This window comes from Pan paniscus, chromosome 1 (genome assembly GCF_029289425.2).
Source record: "Pan paniscus chromosome 1, NHGRI_mPanPan1-v2.0_pri, whole genome shotgun sequence".
Taxonomy (NCBI): domain Eukaryota; kingdom Metazoa; phylum Chordata; class Mammalia; order Primates; family Hominidae; genus Pan; species Pan paniscus.
In genome coordinates, this window is record NC_073249.2 from 173,702,639 (window position 1) to 173,721,511 (window position 18,873).

The window sequence follows — 18,873 nt, forward strand, 5'->3', positions numbered from 1 at the left end:
TGGCGCCTTAGTCAGAGATCCGTGGACAGGCTGGAGCCAGCAGCCTAGGAAGGGGTCAGGCGTAAGAACTCTGCCAAAGGGGGCTGTTTCTACTGCGTGGTGTTGCACCCATTCAATCTGATCCTCTCTCTCTCAGCATTTTCGAGGAGAAGCGCTAGAGAATGGACCCAAAACAGATGGAGAAACTGACTCGCAAGAAGGCCATGGTCTGCTTAGGAGTGGGTCTCCTCACCAGCTAGGCTGGGAACTTCTCAGGACAGGAACCCTGCCTAGTTCATGTTGGGGTACCCACTGTGATGCCTGGCACGATGCGGGTTGAATGAATGCATGAACAGTACTCGGCTCTGTCCTCTGGTCACCTGCCATCTGCTACACGAGAGAGATTTTATTCCATGGCTAGGCAGATGCGTGGTGCAGATGGAGGAGAGCTGTTATTTTCAGGATTACCAAACATTGACTGTCATCCAGGCGCTGTGCTAAGTGCTTGCGTGCATTCTCCCGTTTAAGCCCCCCAATGACCCTGTGAGGCAGAGCAGTCCCCCCTTATCCGCCATTTCGCTTTCTGTGATTTCAGTTACCGATGGTCTGAAAATGGGTGAGAACAGTACTGTAAGATATTTTAAGAGAGACCACATTCACATAACTTTTATTACAGTATATTCTAATCGCTCCATTTGATTATTAGTTACTGTTAATCTCTTACTGTGTCTAATTTATGAATTACATTTTATCGTAGGTATGTACATATAGGAAAAAAACAACGTCCACAGGGTTCAGTCTCTGTGGTTTCAGGCATCCACTGGCGGTCTCGGAACCTGTCCGCTGAGAATAAGTAGGGACTACTGTAGTTATTACCCTCATGTTACAGATGAGAAAAACACAAAACTCAGAGTGGTCACAGAAGATGCTTAAGGCCACACAGCTTGTGGGGGATTGGTGGAGGCGGGGTGTTTACCAGGATTGGAACCCAGTTCTGTGGCTCCAAAGCCAGTTCTTTCTCCATGGTCTCTGCTGCCATGTGCTAGACAGGGGAGTCAGATGGGATAGTGCTTCAAAGACTGTGAAGAACGGAACCACTGTGCAGTCTGCATCTCTTGCTATAACCCCAGTTCTTACTGTGTTTTCAGGAAATTAGTTACTTCCAGTTCCCTGGAGAGCTCCTGATGAGGATGCTGAAGATGATGATCCTGCCACTGGTGGTCTCCAGGTGAGAGCGGGGTTTGACCAGGTGGTCCGGAACCAGGAGGGGAGAGGATGGCTTCTGTTGCTGCCCTGCTCCTGCTGTGGGTGGCTGGACAGCAACCACAGGCCCTGGGATGAGTGTGACCATGGGGCCTTTATGGGCAGTGCCGTGGGCTGCCGGCTTCTGAGTCATTCAGTGGCCCCAGTTGTTGGTTCCATCCAGTAGAATTTTTAGTGGATAGAACAGGTGATTTGGAATCAACGGATATGACCCGACTCCAAGATAGCTCAAGGCCAGGGAGTTGAGGGATGGCTTCCCAGAGGAGGGGCTGTTCATGGTAATGCAGCAAGGCCTGGGGAAAAGAGAACTAACTCTGAGGATACTCCAGTGATCATAGCCTGGCTTGGCTGTGTAACCTTGGACATATTACCTCACCTCTCTACGCCTCAGTTTCCTCATCTGTAAAATGGGAATAACAACACCTACTTCGAAGGGTTGTCATGAAGACTATATGCTTGTGTATGCTGAGCACTCAGGAGGTTGGGACTTGGGGACAAGGGCGGGATGGTGCGAGATGAATTTGGAGGGTGAGCTCTTGCCCAATCATGAACGACCTTGAACACCAGGCTGAAGAATTCAGACCTTACCCAGTAGGGTGCGGGCCATGGAAATCATGGGAGATCACTTGGTCCCTTTCACTGATGTGCTAGGTGAACTTGAGCAACCCTATCCCTGTCCAGGTCTTGAGTATTCCAGATGTATAATGAGTGGCTGCTCCAGGTGATGTCTAAGAGCCTTTTGCTCTGAGGCCATGAGAAATCTTCATCTTCCAGGACTCCTCTGCAGAGAGGAAAGAGGATGAGCCTCTGCATGTGTTCTGCCTCCCAGCCTCCCTGCTGCTGAGCAGTGAGCCAGCTCCTTGGACCTCCCCCCTTTGTGAAGTGGAGATAATCCCCAGGCCAAAGGCGCTTTGTATTTTCTGCACAGAGGCCTTTGCAAGCAGCATTTAAATCTCTCAGGACTCAGTCTTCAAGGCTCTGCTGAAATGCTACCTCCCTCAGGAAGCCTTCCCTGACTCCTCAACTCACTCTAGTGACTGTCCCCTCTTTCTGCATCTTTGGAGTCATTCACTGAGCCAGTGAATCTGTCAGGGTCAGCAGTCCTCTGTGTTGCTGAATCTGTACGACACGTCCAGTTCTTCCACACGGCCTCTCCACAGCCATGGGTGCAGCTGATTACTCTTGCCCTCATGAAATGCCCTTCCCTATGGACTCACACTCTCCTAACTTTTTGCCTGCTTTCTGCCCCTCCATCTTGGTCTCTCTCCTACTCAACCTCCAAATGTTCAGCTTCTCCAGCCTTTTCTCATCTAATTTCATAGCTTTAACATACCACCTACAAGCCCAATGCCCCCAGATGGAGATCTCCCCAGACCTCTCCTGTGAGCTCCATACTTCATTAACCAACTGCCTATTTGACATCTCCACTTGGATGTTTCACAAACATTTCAAGTTTTGTTTTGTTTGAGATAGGATCTTGCCCTGTCGCCCAGGCTAGAGTGCAGTGGCACAATCTCAGCTCACTGCAGCCTCGGCTTCCTGGGTTCAAGTGATCCTCCCACCTCAGCCCCCCAAGTAGCTGGGACCACAGGCACACACCACCACACCTGGTTATTTTTTGTATTTTTTGTAGAGGCGGGGTCTCACCATGTTGCCCAGTCTGGTCTCAAACTCCTGAGCTCCAGCAATCCACCTGCCTCAGCCTCCCAAAGTGCGGGAATTATAGGCATGAGCCACCGTGCCCAGCCACACTTCAAGTTTAATGTCACCAACTTGAAGTTCCACCCAGAAAACTGCCTCCTTTTCCTGTTTTCTTCGTGTCTGCAAATGGCAGCTCCATCACCCAGGTCTTCCATCAGGCCTGTCATTGGCTATCCTCTTTCTCTCAACCCCACAGCCCCATCCACAGTTCCAGTGGATTCTGCCTACTCAGTCGAAGAATGGAGCTTCCTCCCCACCCTACAGGCCCAGGCACTCTCTTCTCACGTCCAGACTCCACCGCCACCTCACTGGTCTCCTCGCCTCACTTCTTGTCCCCGTCCCATCTATTCCACCCAGTGGCCAGAAGGATCTCGAGAAAAGCAGATTGGGCCCTGCCCCTCATTTACCTTCAACAGCTTCCATGACATGTAGAATCAACCTGCAGACCGTTAACCTGGTCTAGGAGGCCCTGCATGATCTGCCTTGCCCACCCCACCTCATCCCATGTTACATACTCCAGTCCCACCAGCCTCAAGTTCCCTAAGCAGACCAAGCCCTTACCATCTCAGGGCCTCCACACGTGCTGTTCCTTCCTCTGGAACATGCTTCCCCAACATCTTACATCTCTTCTTCTTCCTCTTTTTTTCCATCTCAACTTGCACATCATCTTCTTAGGAAGGCCCTCCCCACCAACCCCTTCATGCCACCCTGGCTCTCCCTCACTGTACCCTGTTCCCTCCTGGCCACAGCACATATCATATGTTGTCATTCTATATGCATTCACTTGTTAACTGGTTTCTTTATCCACTGGGCTGTAAGCTTTGCAAAGTTAACGAGGCTACTCTGCCTAGATTCAACTCTGTGTTGTCAGCACCTAGCCAAGTGCCAGGCACATAGTAGGTGCTCATTAATACTGGTCAAGTGAATTAATTAATGGATCCTGCAATCATGCATTGTGCTTTCTGGACACTTGGCCCTGTGCTGGGTGCTGCAGACACAGAGATGATGGAGAGACTGTCCTGTGGTGTTCACAGACTGCTGGGGAGACTGACAGGAAAATAGACAATCACAGAACAGCTAAATAAGTGCACTGGTGGAGGAAGCCAGGACCCTTGGCAGGCAGTTCTGTCTGCCCTTTCCTGCTGACTGTCCTAACTGCCTGGGCATTGCCCCTCTCTCAGAACAGAGGCACCTTAGAGGCCATTGTATGGACCCTGGAGTCACACAGCCTGGCCTTGCTATGTATTAGCTGTGTGGCCTTGGACAAGTCACTCAAAACAAAAAAATCCTGTTCAGAAGTCAGAGGCCAGGGTCCTCGACCTGCCTCCACCACAAGCGATCATGTGATCTGAGGTGAGGCCCCCAACCCTGGGCTTCTTTACCCAGCAACAAAGGCCTGTCCAGCTCTCCACCTTCTGGCTCTCAAATGCCTGGTCTCCCTCCACCAGACTCAGTGTTCTCTTGGCTGGAAATGCATGTGATATTAAGTTGAGAAAAGCCAGGACGTGTTCATACATTTCATTTGTTTATTATAGAGTTTGGACTGGTGCAGAGCAACCGTGTCACTAAGAAATGGAACCGCTTTAACATTTTCCTATGAAGGGAAAATTAAACCTTCAGGGGGGAGATATGACGCATTTCTGAGTCCTAAAACCCCTCGTTCCTGAACTCTCCCTCCTTTGGCCTCAAACTGGCCTATTATCCATCCTGGCCAGGAGTCCATCCACACTGTCCCCTGAGCTCTTGCTCCTGGCCAGCCCAGGGCTGGGTGTCCCTGCCTTTGAGGAACAGCCACTCTGGTGTGAGGTTGTTACTCAGGGCAGAGCAAAACCACCAGAGCTGCTTTGAAAAATTCAGATGTCAGGCCTGACCCTGAGCTGACTGAGCTAGAACCCCAAAGGGTCCAAGCAGAGGTTTGCTTTCAGAGCCCTGAAAGTATTCTGAAGATTTTAAACCTCTTGATTGTCCTGGGGTCAGACCTTCTGGCGCCACAGCTTAGGAGCCCAGCAGGAGGCTGTGGTGCTCCCATCCCCAGGGGCTCCAAGCTGTGACCCAGGAAGGCAAGGGTTTTCTGCAGTGTGTCCTGGCTACAGGGCAGTAGCGGGGGAGTGGGGGGGTGGGGGCAGGGGGTTACATTTGGGCTCACCAGCTTCCAGTTCCAACCATCTGCAGGTCTGAGCCTCGAAGCCTGGCTCCCATGACATCTGTTCCCACCTCCTCTCCAGGACAAACAGCCACCCTTTCCCCATGCCAAGCCCTGGAACCAGGCTGGTCACCCACTAGTCCCACAGCATGCCACAAAGGTCTATCTCCACACTCCTGCTCCCGCCCAGCCCCTGCCATGCACGCCCTCTTTTAATTCTTTTAATTTAAAGTCTCACTTTGTATTCAAGACCTAGCTCAAGGTTCTGTGTGGGAAGTCCTTCCACCTCCCCATTTGTTGGTAAAATGGATGATGATCTGTCTCCAATGCTGACGCTGTGTGTGACCTGCATGAGCTGAGTGTCGTTAGCTCAGTGACCTCACGGTCGCAGCTGGCATGCCACACAATGGGGGACAGGCATCTTTTAGTCCAGTAGTGACATCTATTTGAGCAAACCAACTAGTATCCCTATTCGGAAGAGCCACTCATCTCACTGAACAAGAAAGCCACTGTCGAGGGGTCGGGCCAGTGGCATGGCCCCCTCCGTGGGCAGGGTCATGTGCATCTTTGTTTTTTTCTGAGATCCCAGGAGGGGATCAGGTCATTGACCCCCTTGTCTTTCACACTGACCTCTGCCTGGTACTCAGCGTGACAGATTCGTTCAGAAGTTGGAGATCTAAACAACAAGCAAAGGGAGGTGGTGAGGTGTAAAGAAGTGTGGGTGACTGCAAGGGTGGACGTGAGGGCTGAAAGGCCCCTGGGCTGCCATGGAGGGGTCACAGACACACCTTGCTCTGGAGAAAGGAGGCCCAGTGGGAGGGCAGTGGGGCCAGCGGGGTTGGAGCTGAGTTCAGTCACTCTTCCCATAATCTGGCATCTTCCAGCTGTGGGCTCTTTTTTTTCTAGAATTTCTCCAACCCAGCCCCTGGCCCAAGTCCCTCCTCAGACATGTGTGCTTCAGTCCAGCTGAGTGCAGCCCACGCTTGACCAGTGGTGGCTTCATCTGTCACAATGTGGCGGGGGAGCAGGAAGCATGGGCGGGGGTGGTTGAAATCTGCAAAGGCTACAGGGCAGGAACAGGGCTTTGGAGTCACCCTCTAGATGTGCAAACGTAAACAAGCCTTTTAGCATCTGAGCCTCAGTGTCCTTATCTATAAAGTGGGAAGAATACCTCCTTCACGAGGTTATTATGAAAAGTAAGTAAGAGAATGTACGTGAAGACCCAGCATGGCTCCTGGTACGTTATGGATGTCCCATGTTTTTCTTTTTTCTTTTTTTTTTCTTTTTTGAGACATAGTCTCACTCTGTCACCCAGGCTGGAGTGCAGTGGCATGATCTCAGCTCACTGCAATCTCCACCTCCCGGGTTCAAGCAATTCTCTTGCCTCAGCCTCCCAAGTAGCTGGGATTACAGGCACCCGCCACCATGACCAGTAAATTTTTGAATTCTTAGTAGAGACGGGGTTTCACCATGTTGGCCAGGCTGGTCTCGAACTCCTGACCTCAGGTGATCCGCCCACCTTGGCCTCCTAAAGTGCTAGGATTACATGCGTGAGCCACCATGCCTGGCAGATGTCCCATGTTTTTCTAACTTATTAAAGCATCACCAGGCTCCTCAGATGTGTCATGAATGCTCCTCCAGCCCGTGGCCACCTCTGTCACTGCTCTCAGCAGGAAGCCCCTTGGATGGCCTCTTCCATCTTCATGGTTCTAATTAGCACCTGCAGCTCACCTGTCCCCTGCCCTGGAAAGCCACCCTTGACTGAGACACACCCGGGTGCTCCCTCAACACTGGTACAGACCATGCAGCATGCCCTGCTTCACCTGAGTCGTGCACACCTGCACATCCACAGGGCCTCCGCAGGGGCCCTGGCCAGGTCCTGCCCACTTCTCTATGATGCACTCACCTGGCACCCAGAGCCATTCCTTGCGCCATGACAGTCAGAGCCTCCTTATCTGTCATGAATTCCTATTCTTTTTTTTTTTAAATTGAGACAGGGTCTCACTCTGTCCCTCAGGCTGGAGTGCAGTGGCATGACCACAGCTCACTGTAACTTTCAACTCCTGGGCTCAATGGATCCTCCCGACTTAGCCTCCCAATTAGCTGGGACTACAGGCACACGCCACCATGCCCAGCTAATTTTTTAAATTTTGGGTAGACATGGGGCTCTCACTATGTTGCCAAGGCTGGCCTTGAATTCCTGGGCTCGAGGAATCCTCCTGCCTTGGCCTCTCAAAGTGCTGGGATTACAGGTGTGAGCCACCGCATCCTGCCCAATTCGCATTCTTACTGCCTCTTGCTTTTCTCTGCCCTTCACTCCTACAACCAAGCAGCCTTCATCAGTTTCCCATTCACACCAGCATTCCTTGCTTCAAGTAGTGCCTTCAGTTATCTCCTGGTTCTCTGTGTGTGTCTGTGTGTATTCGTTACCATTGCCGTGTAACAAATTATCACAAACTTAGTGACATAAACACACTTCATGGTTGCCTCAGTCCCTGGGCCAGCAGTCTGGGCGGGCTTGGCTGAGTCCTCTGCTCAGAGTCTCAGGCTGCAATCCAGGTGTCCGCTGGGCTCTGTTCTCATCCGGAGGCCCAACCAGGGAGAATCCGCCTCCATGCTCCCTCAGGTATGGACAGAAGTGATTCCCCATGGCTGCTGCCTGAGGGCCCAGCATTGACAGCTGTGCAGTGGAGCCACTCAGGTTCTAGAGGCTGCCTGCAGCTCCCCACCCAGCTGTCTCCACAGGCAGCTCACAGCATAGCACTGTAGGTCATCAAGGCCAGCAGGAAGCCCTGTCCTCACCAGTCTTCTGAGTCAAAGTCTTCTACCACATAACCACAGGGAGACATCCCACCACCTTGTCGTGTTCTCATAGAAGTCACAGGCACTGCCACACTGCGGGAGGAGGATATACCAGGGCTTGGGTCATCGGGGTGGCCTGAGGGCCTGTCCACCTCCTTCTCTCTCCTGGAACCTTCCTTCTCTCTTCCTCTGTCCCCAGAGCAGCTGGATGTCTTTCAGAAGTCACTTCTGCTCACCTCTCTCCCTGGAGCCGGCTTGGGTTGGGTGGAGCCACTGCTCAGCTTCTGTCCAAGTAGTTCATCAAGAACTTTCTTCTGAATAAGGACTGCTCCCTTACTGTAAAAATAATTCTGAAGAATATAACTCTCCCCCTTTCATCTGATTTCTCATTGCCCCATACAGGGCCTGCTACTGCCCGTGCCTGATTAATACATTTTCAATGAATAAGAAGCAGCGGAGGGCAGCGGAAGCAGAGTTCAGGGAAAGCCTCACCACCAGCATTTGAATGAGCCCTGGAGGACAGTTAGAAGCTGACCTTTAAAGATGTTTTCATATTTTTTAAAATTAGATAAAGCCCTGGCAACATAGTGAGACCCCATCTCTACAAAAAAAAAAAAAAAAAAACAAAACTTTTAAAATTAGCCAGGCATGATGGTGGGCACCTGTAGTCCTGGCTACTTGGGAAGCTGAGGTGGGAGGATCGCTTGAGCCCAGAAGGTTGAGCCTGCAGTGAGCCATGTTCATGCCATTGCACTCCAGCCTGGGCAACAAAGCAAGACCTTATCTCATAAAAAAAAATTAGATAAGCAAATTACAAACATTTTGGATAACAGAGAAGAAACCATCTTCTCACTCCACATTGCTAATTCTGCCACTGTGATTTCTTCTCTACAAGGTTTGTTCTTATTCTTACTGGTGAATTCACCAGATGTGGGGTGAGGTCCTTGGCTGATGGGATCAGAAGCCCAACTGTCTGGGCCCCAGAGCTGGTTGGGCCTGTCCCCCGATGCTAGCAAGGGGCAATCAAATATGCCACATACTGATTTATTCATTCCCAGAGATCAAGACACTTGCCAGCAAGGACAGTCATATGCAGGCTCTGGCCAGAGCCTCTCTGTGGGCTTACCATGCAGGGAACCCACTGGTTAAATCTGCTTGCTGGTGGGTACATTTAGTTATTTAACTGTATAACCCGGCCTAACTCCAGGTTTGCCATTTTCAGTTTATTTCAGCCCTCCCCACCACCGCCGCCTTATAGTGGAGTCCCATCATATGTGCATTTAACTTAAGTGAATTCAAGTACATGTGCTCTGAAAAAGGGAGAAAATCATTTAAATGAGACAGGAGACTCCTCCTTCCAAGGGCTCTGCCCCAGGTGAGGGCCACGAGAGAGGAGGGCCTGAATTGCCTCCACCAGCTTCTGTGCCCAGGCACCTCCTGAACAGTGAGCACCTCCCTGAAGCCAGAGAGTTTCTAGGGCCTGCAGAGGGGTGGGTGTTTTAGATCACAGCCTCTGAGTGTATGCTGATGGTCTCATCTGGTGTTTGCTTAAAGAAACAGCAACCCACTCCAAGGCTGGAAGGAAAACTGTCTTGAATGAACTTACACAAAACTATACCTCCTGGACTCTATGGGCAACTTAAGAGATTTTTCAAGGGCAAAATTAATTACACTTTGTTTTTGCTTTACTGACTTGAAACTGAATACACTGAATATGGTCCTACTCCCCTGTACTAGCAGGAAGCCCAGTGTCTCCCTCTGGAGGCCTGCACCCCATGGCCACAGTCAGCTTATTTCATTCAGTGGAAGCTTCTGGTGTAAACAGAGCTGGAACATGGGGTCCTGCCACCAGCCCTGCTGCTCTGGTTCCCTCCACGGGGTGGCCCTGTGGAACGCAGGTCCCGCACGCTCTGGTGGAAGTCTGCACACTGCCCCTTGCAGGTGCACAACGCTGCTCAGGCCACAGGGATGCCTCCAGACCCCTAGGTCCCCCCGAAGTGCTCAATAATTGTTCCTAAAGCAGCCTCAGTCATGTCCTGAGATCAGCTCCCCAGGAGTTGAGCCCCAATTCCCTTTTCCCTCCTACTGGGTTCATTTTGGAGGCCTTGAATGCCAGGCCATCTCGGCTGGGGGACTCTAGCGTACCCTGGTGCTAACTTCAAATCACAGGGAACTGGGGCTCAGGTCTTAGTCTTTTTCCTCTCAGAAGGCCCTGATCCTCTGGTGCAAATGGGCACAGTTTTCCGTAACTCTGCAGATCTCAAGTTCTCAAGGAAGAGGCATTCATCAAGCCACAACAGCGCCTCCCTTCCCCTGACAGTGCTGCCTTCTCATCCGACATTTGCTGCTCAAAAGATTCTTTGCAAAATAAAATTGCCTGCAGGGGAACTTGCTCTGTCCACCCAGGAACAGAGACGCCTTGGACAAAAATTAGAAAATTCTGCCTCACATTACATTAGTATAGGAACGAATCGTCTGGACGGGACCTGCATTGGGGCCCCCCTCCCATGGTTTTGCCCTCCTCAGCCGTCTTCCGTGTGCTGCCACAGTTCACTAACGCCATGCCAATTACATCTTTATTTAGAAAAGTCAAGCCTTTAGGGCCTGGGAGCCTTACTTTCCCATTCTCCCCCCAGCAGGCCACTTGTCACTACCCCAATCCTTTTTGCTTTCAACTTACAGTATAACCCAAAAAGTATCTTCCACAAAAATAAATCTGTAGCCTGCTTGCTTTGGTTTTCCCCCAACGTGATGTCATAAGAATTTCCACGCTGCACCTTCACCTTGGTGATCCTGTTTTACTCACCCACTCGGGAGGCATGGAGTTTGCAAAGCCTTTTGCCTGTCACAAGGCACTTGGGAGGCTGCTAGACTCTTGAGGGAGCTGCCCTGCCTTGGGACTGTGGTCTCACCTCGAGTTCACCCTCTTAGCCTCAGCCATAAAATAGGCACAATGCTGTCTGCTAATTTACAAAGCAGGTCCCGGCAGGTGCTCTGCGTGTGTGTTTGTGTGCCCATGTGTGTTTGTGTGTGTGGCCCATTATGGCCCCATTCCACTGAGGCTAGACTTTGCACCTCACCTTGGGAGGTCAACTGAGCCTTGTTTTCACACATCCCCAGACAAGCTTGACACAAGGAATTAGGGGTAAGTCAGACCAGCATCTGGATCCAGCTAGAGCCTCCAATTCTCCACTTGCTTTTTGCCAAACCCTTCTCTCCCCTCATTCTTCAGTTTCTTAAACCAGGCGTCCTTCAGGGGAAACTGAATCCATGTGTTTGTGATTCACTAGGGCTGCGCATGGTAGAGTGTTCTGTGAGCTCCACAACATAGCAAAGACAGCCAAGCGTGGGTGTGGGTTTGTCTGTGAAGCTGTGTTGTGTGTGTGTGTGTGTGTGTTGTATTGTGTATGTATTGTTTTCCTTCCTATTTCTTGTAAGGACTTTAAACTGATTTTTCTTAGAATCAGGAAATCATGTTTGGCCAGAGAAACTCAACACTCCCTTCTCCCCTTCCTGAGGAACTCTAGTTTGGCAGAAAATTCCCAAACACCCACATTCTAACTTATTGGAAATGGGCCTGGGCCAAGCAGCCGTCAAAGTCTGGTTTGGGAGCCAGTGTGCAGGGGGCTGCCCAGACTCCCCAGGACAGGCCGTGAGCAGGAGGAGGCAGAGGAGCGGGTGGCCAGAGGGCCAAACCGGCACAGCCTGTGCTTCGGACGCTGCCCTCCGAGTCGGGGGCAGCCACAGTTCAGCGAGCTCCACTGAACCTTCTGGTGTGAGCCCTGGGACCTGCCTTTGGCCCTCCTGCCCAGTCAGATGATTCGCCTTACTCATCAAGAGGGGAAACGTGGCCCGCTGTGGGCTGCGGGTGGGGTCAGACCTCCAGCCTAGTGACTCCGAAAAACTCCCAGGCTTTATCCTGCACCACAGACTTCCATGATCTCCCTCCCTTCCAGTTAGAGAATTCCTACTTGGCCTTCGAGGCTCCATCCAGCTGTGCCCTCCTCTGGGAGGCCCAGCCCAATGCCCGGAGGGCTGGCCCTGCTCTGGCGCTCAGTCACAGCTACCCCCACCCCCGGGTTGGTGTTGCTCTGCTGCTGGTCTCCCCACCCGCTGGCCAGAGCACCAGGAAGAACACAGACCCACCTCATTCCCTTCTGAGCCCCACAGCACCCAGTGCAAATGTTCAACACCGGGCAGGGTGGGCACATATCTCAGAGCCTGAGAAGGTGGGTGAGGTTTTGAAAACTGTGCTGCCGCCCTTCTCTGTGGAGAACCGCTGCACTGGAGAGAGGCCCACAGGACAGCCCCGCCTGAGCCCCGTGCGGGGCAGACTCCAGGGGCCCTGCTGGTGCAGGGAGGGGAGGCAGGAGACCTGAGTTCCTCTGACTCCTCATGATCTTTGCCACATGGGCAAGGAAGGGGTGGGGGATTCAGTTCACGTGGAGTTGGAAACTGGACCTGGCCCTGATTACCTTAGGGAATGCAGCCTTCTTGGTGGAGAATGGTTGAGAATGGCCAGCAGTCTGACAGTGAGCTCTGAGGGCTGCAGCTGTGGCTCCTCCAGCTTTTGCTTTTGATCCCGTTCAAGCTTGTCATTCTCACAGGGCCCAGTGGAGCGCCCTCTTGGCACCCAGGCCTGGGAAGGAGGGACCTTCAGAGGGCAGCAGGGCATGCCAGGGTAGCAGCACCCACCGCCCACACTCTGAGCCCCACACTCTCTCCCACCTTCCCTCCATGGAAATCAAGGTGGAGGCAAAGAGGTTTGGTCCATGTGGCTCCAGAGGGCTGGCTGGGCCCAGTGTGGCCCAATGCTCTTCCCCGGAGGCAGATTTCATTGTGACACCAGGAAGGACTTCCTAATAAGCATCACGAGCTCATAGTGGAGGGGCTGACTCAGAAGGTAGTGAGTTCTCTGTCCTCTGAGATATGCAAGCAGAGGTGGTGGAGGAATTTCTGCCCTTGGGAGGGTGTGCTGAGACGAGATGGCCCAGACTTTAGCTGAGTGGGAGTCTGGGCATGCTGCCTCAGGCCTCAGGAGGAGTCGGCTTGAGTGTGGGGCTTTGGCAGAGCTGTCTGGGAAGCATGACTTGGAGCTGGCACTAATGGGCATGGCACTGGCTGTCAGCTGTTGGGCCTGCCTTCTGCTCAGGGGAAAAGAAGAGTAAGCCATGATGCTCAGATGGACTGAAGGGACCCCTCTTGCCCGCAGACCCCCGAAGCCTCCTTCCTGCGGCCTGTCTGGTGGACTTCCTGCAGCTGCATCCCAGGGCCAGCTGGGGAGAGCCTCTGTGGCTAGGTCAGCCGAGGCCAGAGCCCAAGGACTTGGCTGCAGGGCTTGGGGCTCCTCACTGTCCCTCAGGTCCTCCCACTGCCAAGAGGTTGTGACTGGATGCTGTCATGCTAGCAGACTAGGGCTTGAACCCACTTATTGTGTGACTTTAGCAAGTTGCTTGCACACCTCCAGTGACTGGGAGGTCACCACTTCTCAAGGTAGTTCCTGCCAGAGCAGGACAGCTCTGCCAGAAAGTTATTCCTGGTGCTGAGCTGAGAGCCCTAGGGCTTTTCCCATCATCCCCAGCATTCCCAGGTCTGCTCCGCTCCGGACCACACAGCACCTGCCCCCCAGCCCCCCAGCTGCTCCCCGCAACCAGGCACGTGCCTCTATCACCTGCTGCCTACCCAGCTGCCCTCTACAGGACACACACACCCCGCCCCGTCCCTTTCTCAATGAGTCAAAGCAGGTCTGCAGCAGCCTCCACCAGCCCCCGGGCTTCTGAAGCCACAGGCGGGGGGCCCACCAGCCCTTTGGCAGCCCCGCGTCCCAGGTGACTCACCAGCTGGCAGCAAACAAAGCCCAAAGTCCCCTCCCCACGTGTGCAGCCACGGCTCAGCCTCCCCCTCCCACCCCGGTGTTTGTGCACTCCAAGCTGTGGAAGCCAAATGCGGCCCAACACATGTCTGTGTTCAGGCTCATTGTGTCAGAATTGGCCCGTGGTCCCAGTCTGCTGGGGTCTGCTTGGATTCCCAACTCCCTCATCCAGCACATTAGCTGTTCCTCCCAGCTTCCTGTCCTCTACAAATCTGCTCCACATGCTGTCGGGGGCCTTGGCCAAGCCATTGATTAAAATGACCAGAAAGGAGAGGGCCAAAAGCAGAGTCCTGAAGCTGATCTCTAGACACCCTCTCTACTGCCCAGGACATTCAGCTCCTTGTCCCTTCACCAAGCCCCCATCTCTTCTCAGATTTCTGGTGCCAACTGTCTCGATGTCACACAGACACACAACACCATGGGCATTCCCCTAAGCCCATCCGGGGACCAAGGCTGGTACTGGTGATCTGTTCTCAGGAAACCTTCAATGGCTGCTCAGTCACCTGGGCACACAAGTCGTCCTTTTCACGTCTGATCTAGAATGTCACCCTGGTTCAGCATCACACACATCAGCAACCCTGCACCCAGGCCTGTGCCAGACCTTGGGTTCTAAGGACCTAGAGCCAAACTAGACTTAGCCTTGCCTTGGAGGAGTTCCAGTCTGCTGGGGCAGGTGGTCACAGACAGACAGTGAAGACAGAGGAAATTATAACAATTGAAATGCAGTGCGTACTTATCACATGCCATGTACCACTCCAACCCAAGATTTGGCCTCACAGCAAACCGGCATCATCCCCACTCATCCTCAGTGGAAACTGAGGCACACCCAGGCCCAGTCACATGCCCAAGGGCTCCCAGTGAGTGAGGGATGCTTACGGGAGCTTCCTCGCCTTGCCTAGGGCCAGGGCGGCCTTCAGAGGGCGGTGGTGCCTGAGTGGAGACTTCAGAGCTGAGCAGCATCCATAGGACAGGAAAGGAGAAGAAGGCGGGGACTGGGCTCCCGGCACTCCGTGCCAGCCCGTCCTGTGCCAGGCGCTGGGTCAGGCCCTGGGGATTCGGGTTGAGCCCACTAGCAGGGTGCTCCGTAACAAACTGGGAAGCATAGGGTGCCCTGGGGAAGTGGGTGAGATGGCTGCAGTCAGGGAAGGCTTCCCAGAGGCAGTGATGTCTAAGCTGACCCAGGGTTGGGGACATTGGGCCAGGGTTGGGGAAGGGATGGTGGATGGAGAGTTCCAGGCGGGAGGAACATCCAGTGCAAAGGTACTTCCAGGAGCAGAGTGGACGAGGAGGAGAGCGGCCCAGCCCCAGGGGACCCAGGGCAGGGAAGGAGCTGGGATGGTTGCGGAGGGCAATGGGGAGTCACTCCAAACTGGGGGAGGGGCATCCGGCAGCTGGGCAGCCTGCAGGCTCTCTTGGCTCTCTCTGTAGGGAGGTGCGACTACAACTTCGACTTCGTGGGGGCGTGGTTTCTAATCCCTCACCTTTGTAACCAGCGCTTGGCAAATGGCAGAGCTGCCCCGCACCTCCCAGTGTGAGATGGGGTCAGGAGTCCCACCTCAGGGGTTGGTGCGAGAACCAGGGGAGGGTCAGTCAGCAGCCTTTTTCTCCTTCCACGGGGAGCCTGGCAGTCTTTGCCTCCCTTCCCCCACCCCTGCAAGTGGAGCAATTACCAGATTGAGACAGGCTGGGCCTCCCCACTGCCTCTGCGGGTTAATGTCTCTAATCACTGCAATCTCTTGATCCGCAATCCCTGGGCTCTGAGTGGTGGCCAGATGGCTTAGGAGGGAGTTCCAGCCTCCAGACTCCCAGAGGCTCTTCCCTGGGGCCCTCAAACACCGCAGGTTCTCCCAGGAGCACCCAGCCAAGCGTGGAGTGGGAGAGAGGTGGTTGCCTATTCTCCCCTCACCATAAATCACAGAGCCAGAAGGAATGTTTGAAGTCATCCTCATGGAACCTCCCACTCTATCTGGAAGCCTCCATCTAGCATCTCAACAGGTGGCCATCCAGGATCCACCTGGATGCCTCCAACAATGGGAAGCTCACCACCACAAATCTGAGGCTCATTACCACGGGCAGGCTGTGAACTCCGAGACTGAACTAAAAAGGCTTTACATGGGCTGGATCACATTAAAATCATAGTCAGCTGGGCTGGGTGGCTCACACCTGTAATCCCAGCACTTTGGGAGGTCAAGACAGGAGGATCATTTGGGCTCAGGAGTTCAAGACCAGATTGGGCATCATCAAGATACCCCCATCTCTACTAAAATTTTTTAAAAATTAGCCAGGCATGGTGTTGAGTGCCTGTAGTCTCAGCTACTTGGGAGGTTGATGTGGGAGAATCATTTGAGCCTAGGAGGTCAAGGCTGCAGTGAGCCGTGATCGTGCCACTGAGCCCCAGCCTGGGCAACAGAGTGAAACCCTGTCTCAAAGAATTAATAAAAAGTAAAATCATAGCCCAAACCAGACCTTTTCCCCCACCACCAGAGTTAAACCAGGTTTGTGCCACAGACAGGCACTGTGGGAGTGGGAACCCCACAAGGTTCTCAATCAGAAATCCCTGTTCCAATATTGACATTATGGTTCACCAACTGGAGGGCCTGGCCAGTTGCCTCCATCTCCCTGTGCTCCATTTTCCCCATCTGTAACTCAGAACTATTGTATTGGGCTGTCCAATACAACAGCCATGAGTCAGAGGAGGCCTCTGAGACCCAAAATGCAGGCAGTGCAACTGAGGAACTGAACTTTAATTTAATTTAATTTAAAATTTAAAACCTGAAGCAATATAAATTTTTTTTTGAAACGGAGTTTCACTCTTGTTACTCAGGCTGGAGTGCAATGGCGTGGCCTCGGCTCACTGCAACCTCTGCCTCCCGGGTTCAAGCGATTCTCCTGCCTCAGCCTCCCAAGAAGCTAGGATTACAGGCATGCACCACCACACCTGGCTAATTTTGTATTTTTAGTAGAGATGGGGCTTCACCGTGTTGGTCAGGCTGGTCTTGAACTCCCGACCTCAGGTGATCCACCTGTCTCAGCCTCCCAAAGTGCTGGGATTATAGGCATGAGCCACCGTGCCTGGCCTAAAAATTTTTATATTGATGACATATTGAAATGATAATATTTGGGATAAACTAGGTTAAATACAGTATTAAACTTAATTTCACCAAAAAACTAATTTCACCTGTTTCTTTTTACTTTTTAATGTGACTACTAGAAAATGCTAAATTACAAATGTGGCTCACAGTGGAACTCCACAGTGCTTCACTCAGAAGGTTAAGGATCCAGTGGGCTGGGTGTTCAGGTGTCTGGGGAACAGTAAAGTCCCAGAGAGATGATGGCTTCTGAGGCTGCTGGGTCCTCCAGGAGGTGTCATCTCCATCACACAAGAAGACGGGCTCAATCTAGAAAGAATAGAGAATGTGAAGGACTATTCGAAACAAAACAAAAATTACTTATAACACCCAAAGATAATAATTACATTTCCTATAGAGTTTGCTTGTTTCCGTGCCTGTCCACACGACCTGGTCTCCCACCACCACTGGGCACCAGCTGCAAGTTCTCAGAAAAGTCACCTTTAACAGCTTGACCCTGAAGCCTGGGACCTTGAGGAGCCTCAGCAGGGAGGAATCCCTCAAAAAGCCAAAGGGCAGGGCCTTACACCTCCTTTCTGTGCCTGTGAGCTCTGAGTGGAAGCCACGCCCTCTGCATGCCCAGCTCCCATTCTTCTTGGCCTCCGCCCTCACCTGCGGTGGCCCTGGCACTCCGGGGGAGGCTGGCCTGCGCTGCCAGCTGTCACCAGCAGTTCCCGCGGCTGCTCACCTCTCCCTTCCGCCATTTGTGGGAAGGGAGGGAGGCTCCAGCACAGAATGACTTGGGTCCCAGGATTCTCTACATTTCGTCCATGGGTGCTCTCCTGTCCAGAGCCGATGGGGGCCCCAGGGTGGGGTCAGGGGTCCCTCTTGCTCTGTCTAAAACCTACACTCCCTCCCACATCTCAATCTGTCCCTGAGTTGGCGCCACCCCCGTGTTAGGCCTCTTTGTCCCCGGGGGGGCCTTCTGAGGGGCCTTTATCCTTTCCTGAAATCCAGTCCTCACCTGCACCCCACTCCACACAATCCCTCAGACACATCTATGTGCCTAGACTGCAAATCCGGAGGGAGTCCACCATCCCAGGAGGTTCCGGGGCTCACTGCAGAGATGCAAACAATCTGGTAACTTGCTTTTCCACTTAGCATTGATTTAGGAACACCCTTCCAGGGACACGATCACTCCTGATGGCTACTATACCGTCCCTTTCTATCTAATCTGCATTGGTGAGTTCTTAGGTCAGGTTTTTGATCTTACAAGTACTACTTCAGTGACCCTCCCAGTACACCATGTGTACTTTGATCTTCTCAAATGGAAGGAATTGTTCGTTGTCCCTTCTAGACATCCAGCAAATTCTGCTGCCTGAGTTGTGCTGAAGTGCCACAAGGCCACCCTACTCCTGAGCTCAGCCTATCTTCTCTATCCCTTCTATCACCAATCTGTCACTAACCCTCAGATATTACCTGAGCTCGGACCACATCGAACAGCACGGTGTCTCACACTTTCCAGCCTCCCTTCTGCCTTCCGCTGTCTCACTGCTGGGCATGTCTGCCCCATCTCCAAATCCTCTCCCATTTCCAAGAGCCAGGTCAAATGCCACCTCCTCCAGGGAGCCCTTCCTGACTTCCCTAGCTCGAAGTGACTCCCCCTTCTCTGAATAAAGACAGCATTTCCTTGTCCCCGCTTCCCTTGCGGTTCTGATGCTCCCACATAGCCCAGGGGCCATTTGAGTGCACTTGTGGCCCAGTGTCCTTTCCTTCTCCCTCCCCATTCCCTGGCAGATTAGGAACTCCTTGAGGTCAGGGACAGGTTCTGATTTCTTCCTGTGGGCACAGGGCATGGCACGGAGTGGGCATGTGCGAAAGGTTTGAACGCACGTGAATGAAGGAGGACGGGCCTGGGTCTGGCCCTGAGTTCTGGTCCAGCCGGGCACTGCTGTCCTGTGTGACCTCAGGCAGGGCCTGCTCTCGGGGACATGGCTTCCCTGTGGCCTGAGGCGGCTGGACCCCACTGTGGGGGGTTCTGTCAT

At 52.9% G+C, this 18,873-nt stretch overlaps 1 protein-coding gene across 3 annotated transcripts in view; it reads left to right on the forward strand.

Moving 5' to 3' along the window:
* Positions 1-18,873, forward strand: part of SLC1A7 (solute carrier family 1 member 7) — a 56,796-nt gene that overhangs the window by 7,367 nt on the left and 30,556 nt on the right. For all 3 annotated transcript variants that reach the window (XM_008967891.5, XM_063607484.1, XM_063607485.1), the window contains exon 2: positions 1,128-1,207. In XM_008967891.5, the coding sequence (XP_008966139.1) occupies positions 1,128-1,207 (80 nt within the window). The remainder of the gene's footprint in view (positions 1-1,127; positions 1,208-18,873) is intronic.